This window comes from Plutella xylostella, chromosome 17 (assembly GCF_932276165.1).
Source record: "Plutella xylostella chromosome 17, ilPluXylo3.1, whole genome shotgun sequence".
Taxonomy (NCBI): Eukaryota; Metazoa; Arthropoda; class Insecta; order Lepidoptera; family Plutellidae; genus Plutella; species Plutella xylostella.
This window is the reverse complement of record NC_063997.1, coordinates 4,909,527-4,931,941: the sequence shown is the minus strand read 5'-3', so window position 1 is coordinate 4,931,941 and position 22,415 is coordinate 4,909,527. Positions and strand designations below refer to the sequence as shown.

General features: G+C 37.8%; 4 protein-coding genes and 1 long non-coding RNA gene across 8 annotated transcripts; 2 read left to right on the top strand and 3 right to left on the bottom strand.

Moving 5' to 3' along the window:
• Nucleotides 1-252: 252 nt before the first annotated feature.
• On the bottom strand, nucleotides 253-22,340 carry LOC105384469 (hepatocyte growth factor-regulated tyrosine kinase substrate). Of its 4 annotated transcripts, XM_048626651.1 has the most exons (14): nucleotides 22,186-22,340; nucleotides 21,850-21,934; nucleotides 21,255-21,358; nucleotides 20,832-20,992; nucleotides 19,016-19,131; nucleotides 18,389-18,509; nucleotides 18,119-18,232; nucleotides 14,121-14,283; nucleotides 13,727-13,890; nucleotides 12,478-12,614; nucleotides 12,040-12,166; nucleotides 2,848-2,955; nucleotides 2,608-2,697; nucleotides 253-2,339 (listed from the first exon to the last, which is right to left on the bottom strand). In XM_048626651.1, exons 1-14 carry the CDS (start codon nucleotides 22,217-22,219, stop codon nucleotides 852-854), a joined length of 3,012 nt encoding a protein of 1,003 aa, XP_048482608.1. In that variant the 5' UTR covers nucleotides 22,220-22,340; the 3' UTR covers nucleotides 253-851. The 4 variants fall into 4 exon arrangements, with proteins under 4 accessions (XP_048482608.1, XP_048482607.1, XP_048482609.1 ...); XM_048626650.1 differs by lacking the exon at nucleotides 2,608-2,697 and having other exon boundaries at nucleotides 2,758-2,955; XM_048626652.1 differs by lacking the exons at nucleotides 2,608-2,697; nucleotides 20,832-20,992; nucleotides 21,255-21,358; nucleotides 21,850-21,934; nucleotides 22,186-22,340 and adding an exon at nucleotides 19,294-19,454 and having other exon boundaries at nucleotides 2,758-2,955.
• On the top strand, nucleotides 3,490-5,985 carry LOC105381783. The gene is made up of 6 exons (XM_048626654.1): nucleotides 3,490-3,919; nucleotides 4,173-4,353; nucleotides 4,448-4,633; nucleotides 4,791-4,994; nucleotides 5,264-5,338; nucleotides 5,855-5,985. Exons 1-6 carry the CDS (start codon nucleotides 3,903-3,905, stop codon nucleotides 5,876-5,878), a joined length of 687 nt encoding a protein of 228 aa, XP_048482611.1. The 5' UTR covers nucleotides 3,490-3,902; the 3' UTR covers nucleotides 5,879-5,985.
• Nucleotides 5,340-7,919, bottom strand: LOC125489746. The gene is made up of 5 exons (XR_007267210.1): nucleotides 7,539-7,919; nucleotides 7,168-7,366; nucleotides 6,410-6,554; nucleotides 5,584-5,830; nucleotides 5,340-5,474 (listed from the first exon to the last, which is right to left on the bottom strand). It is a non-coding gene; the product is annotated as an uncharacterized LOC125489746 (long non-coding RNA).
• On the bottom strand, nucleotides 14,518-17,179 carry LOC105395197 (targeting protein for Xklp2). The gene has a single exon (XM_011567135.3). It carries the CDS (start codon nucleotides 16,536-16,538, stop codon nucleotides 15,108-15,110), a length of 1,431 nt encoding a protein of 476 aa, XP_011565437.3. The 5' UTR covers nucleotides 16,539-17,179; the 3' UTR covers nucleotides 14,518-15,107.
• LOC105384467 (U6 snRNA-associated Sm-like protein LSm5) lies at nucleotides 17,252-17,754 on the top strand. The gene has a single exon (XM_011554717.3). The coding sequence runs from the start codon at nucleotides 17,418-17,420 to the stop codon at nucleotides 17,703-17,705; it is 288 nt and encodes a 95-aa protein (XP_011553019.3). The 5' UTR covers nucleotides 17,252-17,417; the 3' UTR covers nucleotides 17,706-17,754.
• Nucleotides 22,341-22,415: the final 75 nt, after the last annotated feature.

Below are 22,415 nucleotides of genomic sequence, written 5' to 3'. Positions count from 1 at the left end.
TATCAGTAAAATAATATTCCATTCACGTTCTCTTAAAAATGCGCATAGAGAACATGTGGTAATTCTGCGAGATTGAAAATCGAAATTGAAAATCTAGTATTATTTTGTATTGGAAATGATATGGACCATTGAACTAATATTACGCTAGTAATATGATAAGGACGTTGACGCCCGAAACAAATGCATTACCTATTTATTACTTATATAGCTCACTCAGGCTGCAAACGGTAAAACTTAAAAATAAAATACATGTTGATATTTTAATATTTAATGGTAAGTATATATTTTACATAACTTAGATACAAATGTAACAAATCAGTTATTCCACAAAAATAAAAAAAGCAACAAAAATATGTATTTTAAATTTAAAATAATAAAATCTCTATTTAATTATGAGCTAGTACTACAAAATGACGTATTTTTACACGATGCACATTTTTACAAAGCTTACAAGGCCATATCGTTACTTTTAACATTAAAAGCAAAATAAGGATGCAATAAAACTGCTAATTTTCTAGATAATTTCAACTTGCAGTGATGTTTATAAAAAAATGCAACAATTATACAATAAATACCTACCTCTACAATCTGTGTCTATACTTTACTGTCGAACATTTCAGTATCAGTATCATTTCACACTACATAAATTTCAGGGAATAAAATCTAGATAATATATCGCTTACACCTGAGTGCGACTTGCACCAAGAATATTACTGAGGTTTCAGTAGCTAGCTCGGCGGCTAGCGACAGAGAGACGAGTTATCGAGATGGAGCAAGTCGCACAGATAAGGTTTGCCAGTCATTTGTGTAAAACGGTGTCATAGCGCCGCAACTAAAAATATCGTTTACTTTCAATCGAAACTTATTAGCTCTGCCGTGTTGTTGTTGTGTTCTGACTTGACGTTTGTCTGTTGCTGCTGCGTCTGCTGCGGCGGCCCGGGCGGCTGCTGCGCGTTCACGAAGTTCTGCTGCTGCACCTTCATCTGCCCGGGGATATTCTGCGACATTTGACCCGGCATCTGCTGGTTCGGCGCCATTTGCTGATTCGGAGGCATCTGTTGCCCTTGTGTCATTTGCGGATTTTGAGGCATCTGTTGACCCTGAGGCAGTTGTTGCCCTGGATTCATGCCGGGTTGACCCCCAGGCATGGGCTGACCCATCTGCATTTGCTGATTCTGTGGCATTTGCTGATTTTGTGGCATTTGCTGATTTTGTGGCATTTGCTGATTCTGAGGCATTTGCTGATTTTGAATCATTTGCTGTCCCGCCGGCTGAGGCTGACCTGGCATTGGTTGCCCCTGGTTGGGTATCTGCTGAGGCATCTGACCGGGTTGGTACTGCTGGCCCGGGGCCGGCATCTGCTGGCCTTGACTCATGATTGGTTGACCTTGACTAGGCATCGGCTGACCTTGAGAGAGCATCTGTTGGTTAGGCATCATTTGCATATTCATCTGCTGGTTGGGCGACTGCATTGACTGGGTCTGGAGGCTCATCGGCTGCCCCTGACTCATGGGCGGCTGCGGCATCTGTTGCCCTTGTGTTTGAGGCACTTGCTGTCCCTGCTGTGCGTTTTGATTGCTAGTCGGAATGTGGTTCTGAATGGGCATGTTAGGGTTCTGTCCCGGCATCATTTGCTGCCCGGGGAGCGACATGGGCTGCCCCTGCATGTGCAGCTGCGACGCCTGCTGCATGTTGGGGAGCTGCGGGTTCTGCATGGGGTAGCCGGGCACCTGTCCGGGCTGCTGGTAGGGCATCCTCATGTTCTGCATGTGCGCCATCATGGGGTTGTTGGGGTTGACCTGCTGGCCGACGGACATGGGCGGCATCATGCCGGGCTGCGGCTGGTTCTGCTTCTGCAACTGCGGCGTGGTCTGCCCGCTCTGCGGCATGTTCTGATTGGCGTAGCCGTTCTGCGTCACCATCTGCGGCACGCTGGGTTGGCCGAGCCGCATCTGGTGCATTTGTTGTATCATCATCTGGTTGGGCATGGACATGTGCGGTCCCAGCGGCTGGCGAATGTTGGCCTGGCTGATGGACTGTTGGTTGGTGGGTTGGCTGGCGGTTGATGTTGACATGGCGTAGCCTTGCGTGAGTTGCGGCATGGACTGCGGGGCGTTGTTCATGGGGTTGGGGATGAGGTTGGCCTGCGACATCTGCGGCTGGTTGAGCGAGCCGTCGGCGCTGGCCTGGGGCATCATATACTGATTGGCGTACATCTGCGGGTAGGGCGCCTGGAACTGGTGCACGGCGCTGACGCCCGGCATGTAGTAGCCGCCCGACGACATCATGTACTGATGCTTCTGCTGCTCCTGGCGCATCTGCATCTCACGCTCTTGCTCCTGGAACAGGGAATAATTTTTAAAATAAGTTCATGAATATAAAATAACTGATTGGTGTTCAAACTAGTAAAGGCAAATAAACAAACGGAGAAATCATATAGCCATAAGCGTGACCTTATTCATCATTATTATTATTACCTTATTTATCATTCGTGACCTGCTACATTATGAAATACAATCTTTTTAGATTTTAGGATACCAAATACATTCAACCGGCTTTCGTGTCATTGCAGTTTTGTCTAATAAAATAACTTTAAATCCTACAAACCTGCACCCTCTGCAACGCGAGCTGCCGCTGATACTGCAAATAGTCGTGCTTCTTCTTCCTCATAGCCTGCAGCTTGGACGCCATCTGCATCTGTCTCTGTCTGTATTGACCAGCGTCCTTAGCCTCAATGTAGTAAAACACCCTACAAACCTGCACCCTCTGCAACGCCAACTGCCTCTGATACTGCAGATAGTCGTGCTTCTTCTTCCGCATAGCCTGCAGCTTGGACGCCATCTGCATCTGTCTCTGTCTGTCGGCCGCCTCGGCCGCCGCGGCGATGCGGGCCGCGTGCTCCGCGCGAAGAGTGTCGAGAGCCGCGCGGCTGTCGCGGATCTGGGATACTTTGTCCTGAGGGTGGAGATGCAAGGTTATGAATCTATGTGTGATGCCATTGATGATGCCACTGATGTTATTTTGTGATGGTCAGATAGAAGAAAGCATAAGAAAAGAAAAGGGACGTTGGTAAAGTTGAGCTAGATGGTAAAGGATCTTTATTCAAATTCAAATTCAAATATTCTTTATTTCTTTAACAAACTTATAGCTAGTTACATTATACGTAGGTTGGCTGGAAGAAATTGCTTTTTGGCAATAAGCCCGCCTTTGTATACGTCCTATATGTTTTAAATTTGTAATCTGTTTTGTATATTGTTTGTTTGTGTACAATAAAGCGTTTATAAATAAATAAATAAATAAATACATACAAGGTTGGAACCACCTAGTAAGCATAAAGATACTTGTGACAGGTGGTCCCGCTCTTTTCATAGCATACAGTGGCTGTTTTCTAATTAGGAGGTTGAGACCTGGTTTCTCATGATTCTGTTAGTTACAGTCTAAATCACGCATTTGCTGACGACGAGGTTAAGGATTATTACCCTTGTTAGCTGCACGGCTAGTATGGCCATAATAAGACAAGATGTGAAGTGACTGTTTAAATCGAGTCACTTTTTGATATCAGTCTTAAATGTTAGCATAGGGTGTACATGGGACTCATTTTAGTTGTGTGATTGGATATAAGCCACAGTGACACTGAAACTTTTCTGCTCTGTGGAAATATGTATTTCATTCGTTCTTTTTTTTGAAAATCCCTCATTTGTGGCTCTTGTTTGTATTGTCTATGGTTTTTTTGACAGTTTATGAGACAATTTTTTTGACGTCTTCAAACGTCTATTCTGTTTTCATTATTTCGGTTGCGTTTTAGAATAAATAATATACTTATTATAACTTAAACTTGATAGGTATTGAATGTTATAAACGACCTCGCTTGCCCAAAGGAGTTAGCCCTTAACTACTAAACAATGGAAGGAAAAAAACAGTAAGTACTATTATATTATCTACTCTGTCTTCTACCAATGTTTTCTATCATTGAAACATTTTTAATGTCCGAACTTATCCGAAAGTTTTCAACAGCTCTGCCTACCAAGAGGTTTAGAATAGAAAATGTCTTAAATAGTCACCATAATACAAGTTCTAGTTATGTACAGTAGAGGAACAATCATCATTGGGACTATGATAAAAAATATATAAGGGATGAGTAAGTTTAGTTGATCCAATCAATTTAATTACAGAATCAGAAGCAACAATGCACAACTGGCCAAGCTGGCCGATATAATGAGCCAGGACCACATGCTGGCCAATGGCGAATTCACAGGACCGTTAGGGGCAAGACTTATGGAGGCAAAATGGCAAGAGGTCCGAGACGTCCTTAAAGAAATTGGCCCTGACAAAAGTATTGTGCAGTGGAAGCAGGTATTAATTAATGAATAATCAGCATATTAGTATTATTTTGCATGGGTGGTTTTGAATGTTTTTGTTAGTATTTAAACCAAATGTTATGTTTCAGACATGGCGAGACCTTAAAAGAAAGGCGCGCAAAGAAAATGCAGCAGCCAATACTGCAAGAAATGCCACTGGCAATATAATAGAAGTGCCCAGTGTCTCCAATGTTGCACTGAGAGTGCTAGACGCCACAGGGCAAGATTGCTCTGTAGGAATAGGCCCGGAGGAAACAAATATTGGGAGGGAAGTTGTAAGTATTCAAACCCTTTTAGAATTTCCAGCAAGCTTTATTTAACTGTGAAAGTTGGGATTCTCATGTTATCCAGCTATTTCCATGCAAAATGTGACTTCTTTCGTTTTTAGCTAGCTATGTAATAATTCAACTTGATTTTATCTTTGTCTTACAGATTGTAGCAACCGATGAGCCCATTATAACTATTGAGACAGAAATGGCTCTCCATGATTATGCTGAAAGTAGTCCACTTAGGACCACCAGAGTCCGGCGTCGCCAGCGATCTGGACAGCCCAGACAACAACAACCACCTGTTGCATTTTTAAACATGCAACAGGAACATAATAATCTGTTGCAGCACCAAAATGTCCTATTAAATGTGAGTATACATAATAATAATAATCAATTATAATCTATAGGTATGCTTAGATGTGCATGCAAACATGCAGATTTTTACTGTTTATAGTTAGAAGTGATTGTACATGCCAAAATTTTAACTAATTGAATAAGAGTAAGATAACTTATCTTTACCTGCTCATACAGCTCTCAGTTATTTAACTATTTTATAAATTGATATAGCTATTTGAAAATTTTACATACTATAGGTACATGTACGTAAACTTTTATTATATTGATAATTCTTTCCAGAGACTTAATGACACAGTCGAGGGAAATTCCTATACGGGCAACGTATTTAAGATAAGGGCAGAAAGAAGACGCAATGTAAGTGAAGAAATTATTTATTAACTGTAATCGACGCTGCTGTCCTGCACGCAGCAAAGCGCCAGCTGGTCTTACAGGCTCGGCATTTCCCTCTTCATTTTCATTGACTTCATCATCGTGATTCCCAAATGGGACCCTGAAATATATTTGTAATATTAATATTCAGCTTTCATTTTACAAAAAATAAGCTGCCCATTTCAATTTCATTTTGTTGTTTTGTAGTCAAAGAAAAATAATTTACCAACCTGTAATGCTTCATAATATTATACAGTGTTATACATGTATATATTATTGCGGAGGCCTTCTCTGGGCTGTAATGAAGTACCCTGTCATGTCCAAGGCATCTGAAGGTACCCTTGAGATATCCATTTGTCCGCTCAATGCAATTGCGTGCTTTGCAGTGCCACTGTGTGTACAGGTCAGCTGGGCTATTTTCTGGGGCATCCACGATAGGAGTCATGACCCAAGGCTCGAGGGCATAACCAGAATCTCCTGAAACATTTTTATTTGTTACAGACTTTTGGCAGAAAATGGTGGTGAAGAAATAATTATTTTATAGATTAAGATATTATGAGATATGTAAGACTGATTATTGTGACACTCGATAGGTAAGAATACCTAATAAAGGATATTTTTTGTTGATTTTATAGCTGTGGTAGTTAATATACATATAAGTTTAAGATACAATAAGACTGATTGGTGCCTACTTAAAATAAAAATAGTTTCTTGTTTTAAGATTTTTAGCTTTGTTATTAATAGTTAGTAAGAATAATTGTGATAGTTAAGGACATAAATGATCATAAGTTTAAGATACATAAGACTGATTGGTGCCTACTTAAAATAAAAATAGTTTCTTGTTGTTAAGATTTTTAGCTTTCTTATTAATAGTTAGTAAGAATAATTGTGATAGTTAAGGACATAAATGATCTCTCACTTAGTTGTTTTTTTCTAGTTTTAATTAATATCTACAATTGTTTTAATTATATATTTTTCATAGTTTATTCATTAAAAGTTTAAGTAAATTAAATAAGTTTTTTACTGTCGTATCTATGTGAGTAATGAATAACTTACCCAATAAATAATATGAGCCAATTCGAGCCTCGTATAGTCGACTCATCTCTCTCCTCAGATTTGAGTGATTAAAGATGAATTGGTCATGGACCCTTCCAGGGTACCGTGCATTAGCATGCAGAATTCGGCAGTCAGCATCGCAAACCTGTTTTATGATTAGTAATGATAAATAAGATGACTCATTTACAATTGTAATTCAATAAAAAAAAAGAAACATATATGAAATACGCCCACCAAATTTAAACAGTAATATTTGTGCATATCCAAGGTCTAGGTAGTCTAAACTACCTTTCTAAGCTTGGACCATTTCCCACTGCGAGTTGGTGGGTTCACACTACAGAATAAGTAATATGTTTACACATATATGTGACCACTAATCTTACAGGTTTTTACCTAGTTTGAGTATCAGGGGACATATTATTCATGCATATAGCTTACAGCCTAAATCTATGCTTGTTAACTTTGATTTTTTTTGTAATTAAGTTTAAGTTTGGCTATGAAATAAATTATTATTTATTTATGTCAATGGTTTACACATGATGTGCTAAATATAGTAAGTAGATGATAATATGCAGGTTTCCTTACGATGTTTTTCTTCACCGTAAGAGCAATGCAGCAATGGTATATAGTAGATAGTACTCATTGGTAGATGTGAAGGGCGGGAATCGAACCCACATCACACATTATAATTATATTCAACTTTTCTCGCTACTACAATTTACCTCAGTGTAGTGTCAAATTATAACAGGTGCAATTACCAATTGGGTGTTGATGGAATGGTATCCCTTTCTGTTCCGGTATTGAACCCTTTGAGGTCCTGGCGGGGGGAATATTGCAACATGGGTGCAATCAACCGCACCAATTGCATCTGGTACACCAAACTTCTCCTGAAACCCTCTACTGAGGGCTTGCCTCTCTGCTTCAGTAGCAGGAAAGTACACCCATTTTGGCAGTAATCTAAAAAAGCAGTAATGTTAAAATATGTGTTATAATAAGATACCATTTTATTTATAACATACATAAGTAAAGTTATTATATCATATTATATTCTCTGTAGGGCGTAAGAATGCACCTGGCACACTGCATGGAATGGAATAAGAAGCATAAAGTTCATAGACTATGTACTTACACTCTATTCACTGCTTCGGTAAATTGAGCGAGGTATTTGCTCACAGTGGTTTGGGCAATGCACACAGTGTGATCTTGTCCGGTAGGCCTCTGGTAGCTACCATCACCCAGTAGTCGAACACTTGTGAGAACCTAAAGAATAGATTAAGTATGTGAGATTCATTAGAGTCATTTGATTTCTTGTAAACCTACTTTTTATTCCTAGTTTTTAGCATGTTGGTGACAAACAATAGACTAGGGTTTTTCACCGTTGCCGTTGTGAAAGGATTAGCATTAGTCGCTGACTGTAAAAGGTTGGCCGGACATATTAAAGCAAAAGTTTCACATCATTCCGAGAGGCAACTTCTGTGGACTCGCATTGCATTCATTAGCTTGTAACTTAATAAAAAATATTGAAAGCGTCCTTGTACTCACTTTTATGTGGATGGGCAGACCATCTTCCTCATTAATGGGCTGTAATTCCATCCTTAATTCCTCGCACAAGAATAACACCATTTCTTTGGTTAGCCGAAAAACTTTTTGGAATTCAGTTGCTGGCATTTCAAACGGGTTATGGGAGTCCCGTATCATCCTCCTCGTTATCTTTCTTTCGTGTGCCTCTTCTTGCTGGGCAAGTATAAAGTTAAAATAATTGACCGCCATTGTAACAATACTTGTCTCACTAAAATATTTATATCACCACCTTCAAACTTGAGTGATATAATGCAAACCAAACAAATGTCAAAATGTGACATGTGTGGGCAAATTGGTTCACCCGTGTTAGCAAATAAGATAAAACGTCAAATCTCTGTGTCAAAACTGTAACTCACATCTTGTAGTGATTATTTCGTGTTGGCCATGTTAGCGTTTGTGAGGACAACTGGTATCACACAATTTGTTGCGACTAGCTGTCATTTATATCTTGTCCCAGCCATACTGTGCTACGCGTGCTGGTTGAGTCCCACGACGAAAATCTAACAGACCATTCATAAATCCAGCATTATGTGTATCATTCACTCATTTCCCTCACACTTCACTCAATATTCTGTCATATTCATTGAAATTTGTTGTCTATGTCTCTGTGATTTCAAACAACCTCAAACAACCAAACTTTTTGGTTTTGAGGTTGCCATGGTTACTATTTCTACCGAGGTTGTTTTTTGACATCCGTCATTGAAAATAATATTATTACGCCATGCCCTTTGAAAAACAATACAACGAACAAGATGGAGTGTCAGTGCAAAAGAAACTTCTCGGGAAATAACACATCAATTTCTAAGTAAGGTCTTATTTTAAAATATTTTGTTAGAAGATTTTTCACTTCATTCAATAGTTCTCATTAAGTCATTAGGTTTAACTTCTTGAATCTACCTCTGTGGTCTAGTGGTAGAAGCTCAGCTTCATCACCCAGGGATCCCGGGTTCGATTTCCAGGTAGGGCCATCAATTTGTGTTTCTATATTGCGGTTCCAAGTTAGGTTAGGACATTAAATTGAATTTTTTATCTCGGTTTGACATTATATAAAACCCAGACAGTATTTCGCTTAATTTTTTATGTCCCACAACATCTAGTTCGTATATTGTTTATCAAAAGCTCTGTTCATTTTTCCATCTTGAATCTTGACAGAATGAGTGACAAGTAAACAACCCGTTGCCTGGTTACCGGTCTTAACCAAGTCTTAGCGGAACCCCACAGCAGCAATCAAGTTTATCACCCGATCAAGGGAGTTAACCCCGTGATTTAGCATGGTGGGACACTCACTAACCTTAACGGTGCAACATGTAACCAAACCGAGGTATTTTTAACCTAACCGAATGGTGTGAAATTAGGCCTAAGTAAGTACAAACATTATTTTTAAATTAAGTAGGTAATAGGTATACAAATTAGTTATATTTAAAGTAATATGGTTAGTGTGTGTGTGTGAATATGTGTGTGTGTGTGTGTGTGTGTGTGTGTATGTTTGCTGCTACATACCATTTAATAATTTATTTATGCTGTAAATAAATAATTACACAAATATACAATCTACGATGAATATTTTAGGAGTTTCTCTACGTCACCGTAATCAAGTTTATCTAGCCATTCTGTAACAGTCCTTTTACAATCGCGAATAATCATAGGGTATATGCTAAGAGCTTTGTTTACCTGTTTGTATACGTGAGCTGCTTGCTTGTCGTATTGATTACTTGCAAATGCCGTTTTTTTAAAAATGGAAGGGATAGCAAGATCCTTTCTCCTTCTATTGAGAAGGGATTGATCAAAAGCAAAATGTTTATGAAACCTTAAAATTATATTCAAAATGTATAGCTTTCTCACAGTTAGGACATGGCTATTAGAATATAGCAGAGTAGTAGGGTATCTGTAATGCTTGAAAAATATCACCTTTAATAGAGATCGTTGTGCTCTTTCCACTTCTATGAATTTGGTTTTATACCTCGTTTACATTCAGCCGAAGTGAGCAGGGAAGTGGGCAGGGAAGGTGGCAGGGAAGTGGGCAGGACAGTGTGTAAACGCGATACTTCTCATGCCGCTGCCATTGCCACTCGCGCTGCCCGGCGCTCCCCTAAATGGCGGTTTTTTGTGCGGAAGTCAAAGGATCGGCAGCGCGAGTGGCAGTGCGTGTTTACATTCAGCTCCGACGCTCAGTACTCGCCGAGCGCCTGGAGGAGGTTCACTTGTACTTAAGTTGATTGTCTAATAAATTTAGGGGTTTTAACATTATTTATCAAGAGCTAATTTCTTACGTACTATGGGTACATTCGAGTAACGCATGTGTCTTTTGTTTCTACTACATGGTGATCGTTTAGGTAATTGCAACGACTGAACCGATTTTAATGCATCAGATAATGTTGTGTTGCCCCTTAGTGGTCGTTTCTTTTTTCTGCCTATACATTTTTTCTCCCTATATAAAATGAGACCGCGGCCGATGTAATTATTTCGACGTCTGCCATTGCCGACAGTTGAAAGCGAAGTGAGTGCTAGGGCAGTATGTAAACACTCACTCCTCTCGATCCTGCTGCAGCAATATTTAGGGAATTATTGCCGGCAGCGCGAGGGGCAGCGGCAGGGGCTGAATGTAAATGGGGTATAAGACGAACCACCCCATACTGGTATACACATTAGGATAGGTTGGGCTAGTGCAATATATATTTTAGTCAAAAGTGCGGGTGACGCTACATGTCTTAGAATTTTAAAAATCCATATCAACTTTCGAATCCTGCCTTTATTCAGAGTTATAACACGGGTTTCAAAATTATAGATTCGTCTATAAACATATAGTGACTGATGCAAGAATAAGGGTCCCCGTGATGCATTAGTCACGGGCGTCACGGCATTCAAATGGCCGCACCTTTAAGATTTCGTCTCCTAATTTTGACAGTCAAAAGGCGATTTAGCAAGAATCACACGGCTAACAAAACAAAACAATTACCTAAATTATTAAATGATCTACCTACTGAAATAAGGGATGAAACAAATAAGGCAAGATTCTCAAGATTGTTAAAAAAACATTTGTTAAGTAAAATATAGATACCTATTGTCTGATGTTTAAATAAGTATCAAGTTAAATTTATTGTTAAGCACTAAGTTTCTTAAAAATAGAATATAATATAATTAGTTTATTAACAGTGAAATCTGAATCCACAGACAAACCAGTAAACTGGTTTTGTGGGTCATTGTTAATGGACAACATTTCATTTTCTTTACCCTATATTTTTATTATTTATTCGGAAAGTTTATAGAAAATTAGTGGACCCGTATTTTTTTATTTTGTATATACATAAATTTTTGCATGTTATTTTTAACTTTAAAGTTAATTATTTTAAAACCGGAAGTGACGTCACATATTAGGCTCAATTTTTATTTTTGTCTATTGCCTGAGTCTCGAAAAAAAACATAAATGACACTGACAAGTGACATTTAAACTTTGTTTACATGCCAACCAACAAATGGGTCATTTTCAAATGACCTTGATATTTCTAATGATGGAAAGTAGGTACTTATCATGTAAAAAAATAAGCAGAAGCATTTTTTCAGCTGTGTAGGCGGTGGCATGCTCTGGGACATATTATATAGAGGTCATCTCTTAATAATAAATAAAAAAAATAGTCAGAAAATGTCAGAACAGAATTAATGAAAATGACCCAAATAAACAACAACGTCACGATAAAACGTCAACGTCAATCAAAAATGAAAGTGACAGTTACTTTGTTTTTAAAACTATAGGCTTTGATCATCAAAATGCATCGCACCTGATGCATGACGTCATCAGCACTTTTTTACTATTTTATGATTTTCTCGAAAATGATACATCCAAAAAATACAAAAACATTTTTTTTGTGGTCTTTAGAGCTAAATCTCGAAATGGTTTTCGATTTGTAGCAGCTTTAGTTTTTTGAAATGTTGTCCATTGTACTGTGTTTTTTATGTTTACTTAATAAATACATTGAAACAAACAAACAAGATTACGCATCGCAAATCACCGTGTGCTTCCGCACTACGGCTATACATATTATGTACATTACCTGTAAACTCTCCAAGTAGACCCTCTTGTCGTCCTGCTGCTGGATGTAGCGCAGCAGGCGCGAGTGCATCGCCGTGATGTTCATGAACAGACTCTGCACCGCCGTGTCGTTGGCGATCGACCGACCCCTGCCACAGAAGATAAACATTATATTAAAGACAAAAGCTTGTAAATAATGATGATGAAATTTGGTATGCAGGAAGCTGACACCCTGACAAAAAACATACGGCGAAGCGGAGCTCGCGGGCTGCAATACAAACCATGATGTTATAATATTCAAACACTTCGTTATCTAGTATAAGGAAGTGTTTGAATATCTACATATATTTGGATCTGTATCTTTAGATCTAACTTTAAACAATCTGTGTTGTTTTGCAGCATACATTATCGGCCCCGACGCAAGAAAGGAAAAATCTACACTGAGAGTGAAAAATCATACCTTGAAGAGTTACTTTTCATCCTATTGACGAATATTTCGACTTGAGATTTCAGCGCTCCGACGAACTCGTCTATTTCCTTATCCTCGGCGTCTTCGTCGGCTTGAGCTTTGCTGGATGTCGCCGACTTGGCGTAGTCCTGAAAAGAAGCCATTATTACAATGGACAACATTTCATTTTCTTTACCCTATATTTTTCGTATTTTTTTATTTTGTATATACATTAATTTTTGCATGTTATTTTTAACTTTAAAGTTAATTATTTTAAAACCGGAAGTGACGTCACATAATAGGCTCAATTTTTATTTTTGTCTATTGCCTGAGTCTCGAAAAAAAACATAAATGACACTGACAAGTGACATTTAAACTTTGTTTACATGCCAACCAACAAATGGGTCATTTTCAAATGACATTGATATTTCTAATGATGGAAAGTAGGTACTTATCATGTAAAAAAATAAGCAGAAGCATTTTTTCAGCTGTGTAGGCAGTGGCATGCTCTGGGACATATTATATAGAGGTCATCTCTTAATAATAAATAAAAAAATAGTCAGAAAGTGTCAGAACAGAATTAATGAAAATGACCCAAATAAACAACAACGTCACGATAAAACGTCAAATTCAATCAAAAATGAAAGTGACAGTTACTTTCTTTTTAAATCTATAGGCTTTGATCATCAAAACGCATCGCACCTGATGCATGACGTCATCAGCACTTTTTTACTATTTTATGATTTTCTCGAAAATGATACATCCAAAAAATACAAAAACATTTTTTTGTGGCCTTTAGAGCTAAATCTCGAAATGGTTTTCGATTTATAGCAGCTTTAGTTTTTTGAAATGTTGTCCATTGATACATTAATTACATATCAAACATAGCCTATGTGAATAGGTTCATTATTACAACTATCTGGGGTAGATTATTTCTTGAGTAGAGAGAGCCCATGAACAGCAAAACGTATCCTAGGATGCCCTGCAACCAGCTGGACCAACCATCCTGACAGATAGCTAGTAGCGACTAGATTAGGAAGGCCAGGAATATAGTGTCATGATCCTACTAAGGAAACGCCTATTGAGTCTATAGACGCCTGGATACAACGCCGACGTCCAGCGATGGACTGCTATAGGTTGATGATGATATCCAGCTTTGGGCGCGGTGGGCGTGGCGGCGTCGCGCGACAGGCGCTGCTCCGAGTAGTTGCGGTCCAGGTAGCGCGACAGCTCCCACTGATGACGTCACAGCTGTACTCACCACAGAGGGCTCGGCGGAGGCGTGCGAGGCGGGCGCGGTGGGCGCGGCGGCGTCGCGCGACAGGCGCTGCTCCCAGTAGTTGCGGTCCAGGTAGCGCGACAGCTCCGGGTTGCCGGTCGCGCTGTGCTCGGGCGACGCGCTCACTGACGACGGCGTCGGGGATACTGCAATACGAGCATCACTTATGTACTTTTTTATATTATGCAGTTAGGTATTTTGACTTAGTTAGGACATACAAAAAGCTAAAAACATCTCTCAATCATCTCGGTTTCTCCATTCATAAGTTACGGAGCCACATCCAGACACAATTCAAGCTTATAAGATACCGATCTCTGCGGCAGTTGCATATTTACAACAATACTTTTACTAACTCAGCTACACAACACTTCCTCACCAGTGGGATGCAACGAGGCGGCGGCGGGCGCGATGTGCGTGCGCGAGCGCCGCTCCTTCTCCTTGTGCTCGGCCTCTGATTGGCTGAGCGCGAGCGCCAATTGCAGCTCTTCTTCCTCCTGTAGCTCCTCGGCCGTCTTGCCGCCTGGTCCTGTTGGACGCTTCTAGAAGGATTGAGATGATGTGTTCATTAAGAAAAGACATGGTACAGATGCACAATTTTATGTATGAATTTGTGAACTAAGGCAGATATACCTATAACATTCTAGTCTATGGATATACCTATACTGTTATGAGTGTCCTACTGTACTAAGGTTGTTGACTTAAAATATAAAACCCAATAAATGGATCTTCATTAAAAAAATGGCTAAATACAGTTACCTAATTAGGTTTTAGGATTAGGTCGTTGAGTAAAATACACACAATTATTATTTGTAAAGTCATTTATTTATCATTCATGTATGTTTCCTAAAACAAAATTGACGACAATGCTGCTAATGTCTAAGAATAAAATTACTTCTAAAAACAAAATTATATGTTATCGCATCATAATTAATGAATTGTATTCCATAAAATTACAATGTCATAGCGTAAAAAATCATTTTGAGTAAATAGAATGTAGGATATATACACAACATAATTCTAATTAACCATAATTAATAACAATACTAAAGATGTGTCTGCCTATAGCCCCACTCATGGCACAAAGAATATACTACAGAGGAAGACCTAAACCAAAACACTTGTAATTAAAACTCAATTTTAAATCAGTGCATAGTGTTTTGTTGAACAAGTCCACCACTGTAATAACATAACCATAGTTTAAAAAACACAACAAATGACTGCATAACATTTGAATTTCTGAACTTATTTTGATCAAACATAGCTAAGGACTTTATATAAATTCACATTAGACATTAGATAGGCAGACACAAGTATACACACTACTAAAAACAACCCTTTTCATGTGGGGGTAAAATATTAAAATCTACTGTTGCTTCAACCGTCTTATAAACTTAGGTGTCTCTGGAACAGTCAATGGCATCTCAGATCTCTGAGGCAGGAAGGGCTCAGCCACATGTAATGGCTTGGGATGGTGCACCAATTTGGCTCGGATTGCAGCCATTTGTTTCTCTTCAATCTCTTTTGCTTCTCTCTCTTTTTGCTGCCTCAGCTTTTCTTGTTCCTCTTCCTTCTCCTTTAGATTTTTATCAAACTTCTCTCTTTCAGCTGCTCTCTTTTCAGTTGTTAGTGCAAATGGAGTTGGCTTCACTATCTGTATCGGCTTCAGGACAGGTTTGAATGGCTCCTTATAGAGGACTACTGGCGGTCGGGCCTCAAACTTAAAGTTTTCTTTATTTTCCGAAGAAGCATTGGATGAGCAACCTTTAGCTGCAGTTTTCATCATCACCTTCCTAACTACGCCTGGCAATGGGTGGGCTTTAAACTGACTTGCTTGTTTTTTCTCTTCTTCAATCTGTCTTTTAATCCTTTCTTCTTTGAGGCGTTTTAATTCTTCATCTCTTTTTTCAAATGAGAATGGTTCAGGACGAATAGGTCCATGACGCTGTACTGGCTTTTGCGCGGGCTTCTCCACAGGTTTTGCTTGTCTATTTCTGAAGGCTTGCATTTGCTCTTGTAAAGGTTTGTAATGAAATTTGGGTGTCAGAGGTTTAGTAACATGAACTGGAGGCTTAGCGGGAATCTGAGGCTTCTCGAGGATGTGTTTGGGAGCTTGTCGAGCTTTAAACTTTATTACAGGTTCAGGAGATTGTATTTTCTTAGGTATTTCTGTCAGATTGAATGGTTCAAGGAGCGTCAGCGGTCTCTTGGGTACCTCGGGCAAGTGTGGGCCTTCAATCACTGATTTTGGAACAGGGTTGGCTTTTATTTTGTGTTTTCTTATCTCCTCTATTTCCTGTTCCTCTTTTTCCTTCTGCGAGATGATGTGGAGCGGTCGGGAGCGTTGTTTGCACAGCAGCATGGGTGACTGCGGCACAGTGAGCTCCAGGCGGGCGGCATGTCCCTGCGCCTGGAAGATGCTCGGCCGGGTGCTGTGGAAGCGCCCCGGGGTGTCTCTTTGAAAGTGATAGATGGCTTCGGCCATTGAAACAAACTTGGTACGCGACAGCGCTTGCGGCTGGTCGTGGCTGTGCGCTGTTGATCTCCTGTAGCGATGATAAACCTCTTCTTTGTTTCCTTGAAGCTCTAAATTCATTAAGTCTTCTCTTATAGCCGCAATATCGCTCATTGAGAGGGATTTCTTCATGTCTCCGCAGTCATTATCAAAGGAGTAATCAAAGTTATTGTGTTCACCAAATTCTTCGTTGTTCGGTGTAACCGGCTCGTCCTTTATGTGGAATTTGTAGTTCGGTGTGCAGCTTTCTCCTCGAAAGTTAGTCACGTTTCTTTTTTCCATTGTCAGTAAAATCACAGTGAGTAAACGCAAATCCAAATTAATCTCCAACAAATAAAATATTGTTGCTGTTCAAAATTGTAACGCTTCGATTTCAAAAACTGTACCATAGACAAGACAAAGACAAGACAACAAGTATTCTGTCATGTCAATGTCAAATTTCAGGGTAACAAGCGTACAAAAAATAACTACTATGTAAATTACTACCGTAGTCTACTTTTTAAAATTGTTTTTTTATTATTAAATAAAATTTAAATTTCCACAGGTAGACAAATGACAAGTAATTATTAATATTATCATTAATCGAGATTTCACATTACAAGAACATACATTTATGGATTGATTGTTTACTTTCATTAACTACCGTATCGAAAGCAAGTCAATGCTGGATTATTGAACCACTTTCATTATTACAGAACCACTATTACGTGGAAAAAATCATATTAGGTAAATTAGGATAATAACTAAATAAAGTTCTCATAAATCTACTAAAAGTATCAGTATTTAAAGGCTGGTAACACTATGATTTGTTTCGTCCAGAAATACTCCAACAAACTAAGGCAGCGATGCGATGATGTTAGCAAAATAAAATAAAAATAATTTCTGAACGTAAGCAACGTTCGGATCAACGTATCGTGTCGCTAAATAGAGTAAATAGTTCTAGTCGAAGTTGTATTCTGAGATTTAGAGAATCAACAACAACCTTTTATGCCACGATAGAGTGTACCGAGCGCACGGCCCATATACAAACTGTCAATGACAATCAAAGTAGCCAAATCTGTCAAAAACGGAATTGTGAATATTGTGATTGTTGTTGCATTCCGCTTTTTATATTTAACCATTGAATTACCTATCTATTTTCCAATATAAAAAACTTTTATAATGGCACAGTCATCTTTACCTAACCCAAACACATTGCTACCGCTCGAGCTGGTCGATAAATGTATCGGTTCAAGAATTCACATTATCATGAAGAACGACAAAGAAATGGTGGGAACTCTGCAAGGATTCGACGATTTTGTGAACATGTTACTAGACGACGTCACTGAATACGAATCAACGCCTGAAGGACGGAAAATCACCAAGCTAGACCAGATTCTGTTAAATGGAAACAACATTGCCATGTTAGTTCCTGGTGGCGAGATGCCGGGAAGTGAATCTTACGATTGATAGTGATTTAACATTACGTAGCTATAAATAAACTAATTTCTTAAGCAAATTGGTAATTTTCTTTATATTCCTTAGTGTTAATTTGGAGGTTAGGATTTGAAATCAAGGTACTGAATAAAAGATTAATGTGCTAATGATTTATCGGCAAAGTCACACCTATTTCACAATTTAAATCTCATTCCAAACATAGCTAAAAACATAACTTATTGAGGTTCTCCTGTTGGAGATAAGTAAAAATGACATTGGAGTATCTTGGCTCTGTCTACTCTGTTTGTTACTTGGTGATTACTATGATCTCTTAATATAAATATTGCTTGTTTTTGGCTTAGTATACCTTTTTTGCAACACCTGTATATTCATTAAAGAAAAAAAATATTTAGGTCATAAAAGCAATAATGAATGCTTGTACTTACCGGGGTCTGAGCAGTTGGGCCGTAGTCATTGGACGTGTCAACAATGTCCAGTTTAGCCGAAGAAGCTGTTGGTGGTCGGCTAACTTTGTCAAAGCAAGCGTCACATACTCGCACCTAAACATAGAACATTACAAAATAATCTCAATGGTTTGCGCTTTTAATCATCATAGAATAAACTAGGACAGAACTTGAACCAACAACATGAGCTTGGCATGTAAAGACAGAAGATACTTATTACTCATGGAGCCTAAATAATATACAATATCTTACCTCCTTCTCAATGCCAAACTTAGGCAGCGTGGAAGTCTTGGAGCTGCACTGCTGGCAGAACACCTGCCCGCAGGCGCGGCAGTGGTGGCGCCGCACCAACATCGTGAATGCAACTCGACATCTATACAGGGAAACCAAGGGATATCAAGCTACATAAATCAAAGCTGGTCATTTGGGCAACTGCTAGTGGGTCAAATTTAAAATATTGAAACCTTGATAATTATTGCAACATTCTGTGACTCATTCCTAAGCTTAGCATAGTTAGCTGGCATCACCAAGAATATTTTTATGTTCCAAACATTTATGCTAAGTAAGGTAATGGTGAGAATGTATGCCTATAGAAAACTTAAATTGTATGGGCTAATATGATTGAATAAACAATCATTAGCTTAGTACACCCACTGGGGAATAAAGGAATGAAAGGAATGCACATTATTTTAATGCTTGACCTCTCTTATTGACTTTATCTCTTAATCATCACTGAGAAATTAAATTATTCTAGAGTCTAAACTCTGGAAAATATAGCAATAATGTTATAATAAATATTGTTTCCAACAATAATTATCCCAAAATGCCGAGGTCAACAAACTCAGTTTTACAATGGACCACAATAACAAGGTGACTGACCTGTGGCAGACCTCGCCGTCAGCCCACTCGGGGGCCGTGTCGGCCGAGAACATCGCGTCAGACTCCTTCAGCGGGGGGAACTTGAAACATTCAGCCTTCAGGATGTTCACAGTGTCCTGGGGACAAAGCACTAACCACTTTAGTAAACATATTTCACAGAGAGAGCAAAAGAACAAAGGTACTTATAAATTATTTCAGATAGTATTTTTTTTTTGTTTAGTTGAGAAATATATTATTGAGCACACAGAATTTAGTTTTTAGTAGTAGTAATAACACACCATATCCGCATTGAAATCCATAATATTACGAAAAAAATACAATCACAAAAGTGTTGTTTTGTCATCTAACAGAGACTGAATGAGGAAAATGAAATGAGTCATCTCCAGTTCAGTATCACCTGATAAGCTGTAGGTATTAGTGCCACCTGTAGTTTAGATACAAAACTATTTTTGTAAGTAAATACTTTTTATGTAGGTAGCAAGCACTACACTAGTACACTGGGTGTGCCAAAAGAGCATTGTAAGCCAAAAGACACTCCCTACTTTCTCGTTATTATGGACAATAACAAGGGTACTATTTTTGCAACAACATTATTTTATGTCCCTATTCTTCATAATTAAAATTAAAACCTACTTAAAGTTATCTAAAAATATACTTAAGTACTTTTTTTCATTAATATTTTTGATACCAATCTAAGAACTCATGAAAATGTTTGTGTGTATATCAGCTATCAACTTATCAGGCTATTCACCTTGATGCAGAGGCGAGACGTAAGCAACACAACAATGACATTATTATCATTCTGTTTCCATAAATGAACAAGATGTAATGTTAGTAAATACATAAAATTACTTTAAGAATTTCAAAATTTACATTTGTGTCTTAGTTATTTACCTACTAATAGATAATCAGCCAATGCTAGTGAAGTGACTGCTAGCAGATATAGGTACCTACCTACTTATTTAAAAAAAATCTTAAGATATCATTTCAGCTACCTACAATAAAGATATGAATCATAACTCCATATCTATCTAATATCTAAATTAAGGTTGTAGGAATGCTAAATTACATATAAATAAAACTCTCTGAGAATTCTCTATACCTATTAGTATAGAGAAACTCAACCCTCTTACAACCACACACTAATTATTCACATTATTAAAATATAATTTCAGAACTTACTCCGAAACACCATTCAAATAAAGTAGTGTTGTGTTACGGCTCTCTACAATAATGTGGTATAATTGAATTATAGAAGAGTAAAATCAATACCCTGGCTAGACCTATCAGCTGTCGTCTGGGTGGCTTCAACCTTGTGGGAGACATGTCAGTGAACCCTATTGATTTCTCTTGCAATTACAATGCAATTTGAATAGGATGTAAGGAGGATATTCTACAAGATGAATCTTAGTAAAATAATATAAACATAGCATACAAAAATAAAATGTCGCATAGCAATGGTTTAGTTAGAACAATGTATTGCCACAAAGCCACAAGGCACTAAATATGAATACTTCGTTTTGCAGCTTAAATAAATAAGACAAGAGTGTACATGAAAGAATGTAGGTACTTAATTGGTTCAGTTTTTATTTATGTAGTTGATTCATAGGGAACTCTATTGCAGGTCACAGGACTTTTAAATAATTATGTTGGTAATAAAATCTAGTGACCTTTAAATGTAAAATGAATTTTAATATAACTACTTATAATGTTTATAATAATAATATTTTACATGCAATGAATATTTGGTAACATATCTAGCAAGTTTATGTTACATCCTGATCTTAAGATCTACTAGGCATGGTTGATAGATTACCTGGACGGCTCTGTACTTCGGATTGTTCCGGAAGGCAAATGCCCAGGCTTGTATCAGCTCCAAGATCTTGTTCCGGAGGTTCTCATGCTGAGTGGTCTTCACCAGGTCTCTGAGCATTTCACAAAACCCCTTCGACGCCACTTCATCATGGATGCCGGAACCTACACATATTTTTTAAAATTAAATAACAGGAAAGAATTGAATATACTTTAACTTATTTTAGGATGTTGTTAGAGTGTAAGAATTAAATAATAAGTATATCATTATGCAAATATGTAAAAACTATCTTGGTCTAGTAGACATATCTAAATCTGTTTTGTGTATGACCAAGAGGATAGAAACTTTCATGTTTTAAAACTTTAAGCAATTTAGTTGACTATAAAGAACCCGTCAATTAATGTGTATAAATTTATTTCTACTTACCACAGTTCTTGACAACACTTTCTAAAGTTAGCAATGCAAACATAGCTTGATGTGGATTCTGAGAGTACAATTTCTTTTTGATCCCAGCAATTGCATATTTAGGCCTGAAAATTAATACATAGAAGTATAATAATAATAATAATCATGATTTTACATTATAATGACATTCTGTAACATACACCAAAGGACATTACACATAAAACAAGGAAAGAGACTTTTTCTGTTTCCTGGTTTTTTTGTGTATAAATAATAAATAACTATAAAGCAGAATAGGATCTAATACAGCCAGTTTTCTTGTACATTTTGTTCAGCATATTTATGATACCCATGATGACTCTTGCAACTGAATTTAACTCTTAAAAATAAGCATGGTACAAAGTCCAGAATGAGCAAGTTTAGTAAGATCCCCATGATTAATTAAGTAGGTAGCCCTGGGTACTCTCATGTCATCTATTATTATTCTAATTTAGGTAAATATTTGTCTAACTAAAAAGATTTTGGACACAATAGCTAGCCTGGAGAGTATGTTACATTATCTGTTTATTTTTCATGTTCAAAGTATTTAACATGTACTTTCATTATATTAGTTACTTACGTGCAGTCATTCTGTCTAATCAAGTCGCAAATTTGTAAAATTGTTGGCCAATCTGGATCTAGACGTAGATTACTGGTGGCTTTATCTAGAACAATTATTTCATCATTAACGTCAATATGCACTGGCATTAACAGTCATTAACTTGCAATACGACCGTGATATTCAATTTAGTCACCCTGTGACCAGGATAATTTACAGAAACCACACAACTTGATGCAAATCAAGTAAAAGTGTTAAATGTTCATTGAGTCGTATTATCAAATATTGTTAACACCCAGGTAAACCGCTTCCAGGTACAGCACACATCACTAATGCATTTTTAAAATGGAATCTTACCAAGTAACTTATCGAAATTATTAGCACGAAACATCTTTATTTATTTTTGAGAAACTTTTGTTTTAGAAAATCTTGATTGATTTGACGGGCAAATTGACAGTCCACTTTTGTTCCGTTAAGTTGCCTATACTGAATATTGAACGAACGAATGATTGAATGATGACGTAGTAGAAATTTGTGAATCTCAGAATAATAATATTTTGTTGGGAAATATTCGATTAAAGTCTCTC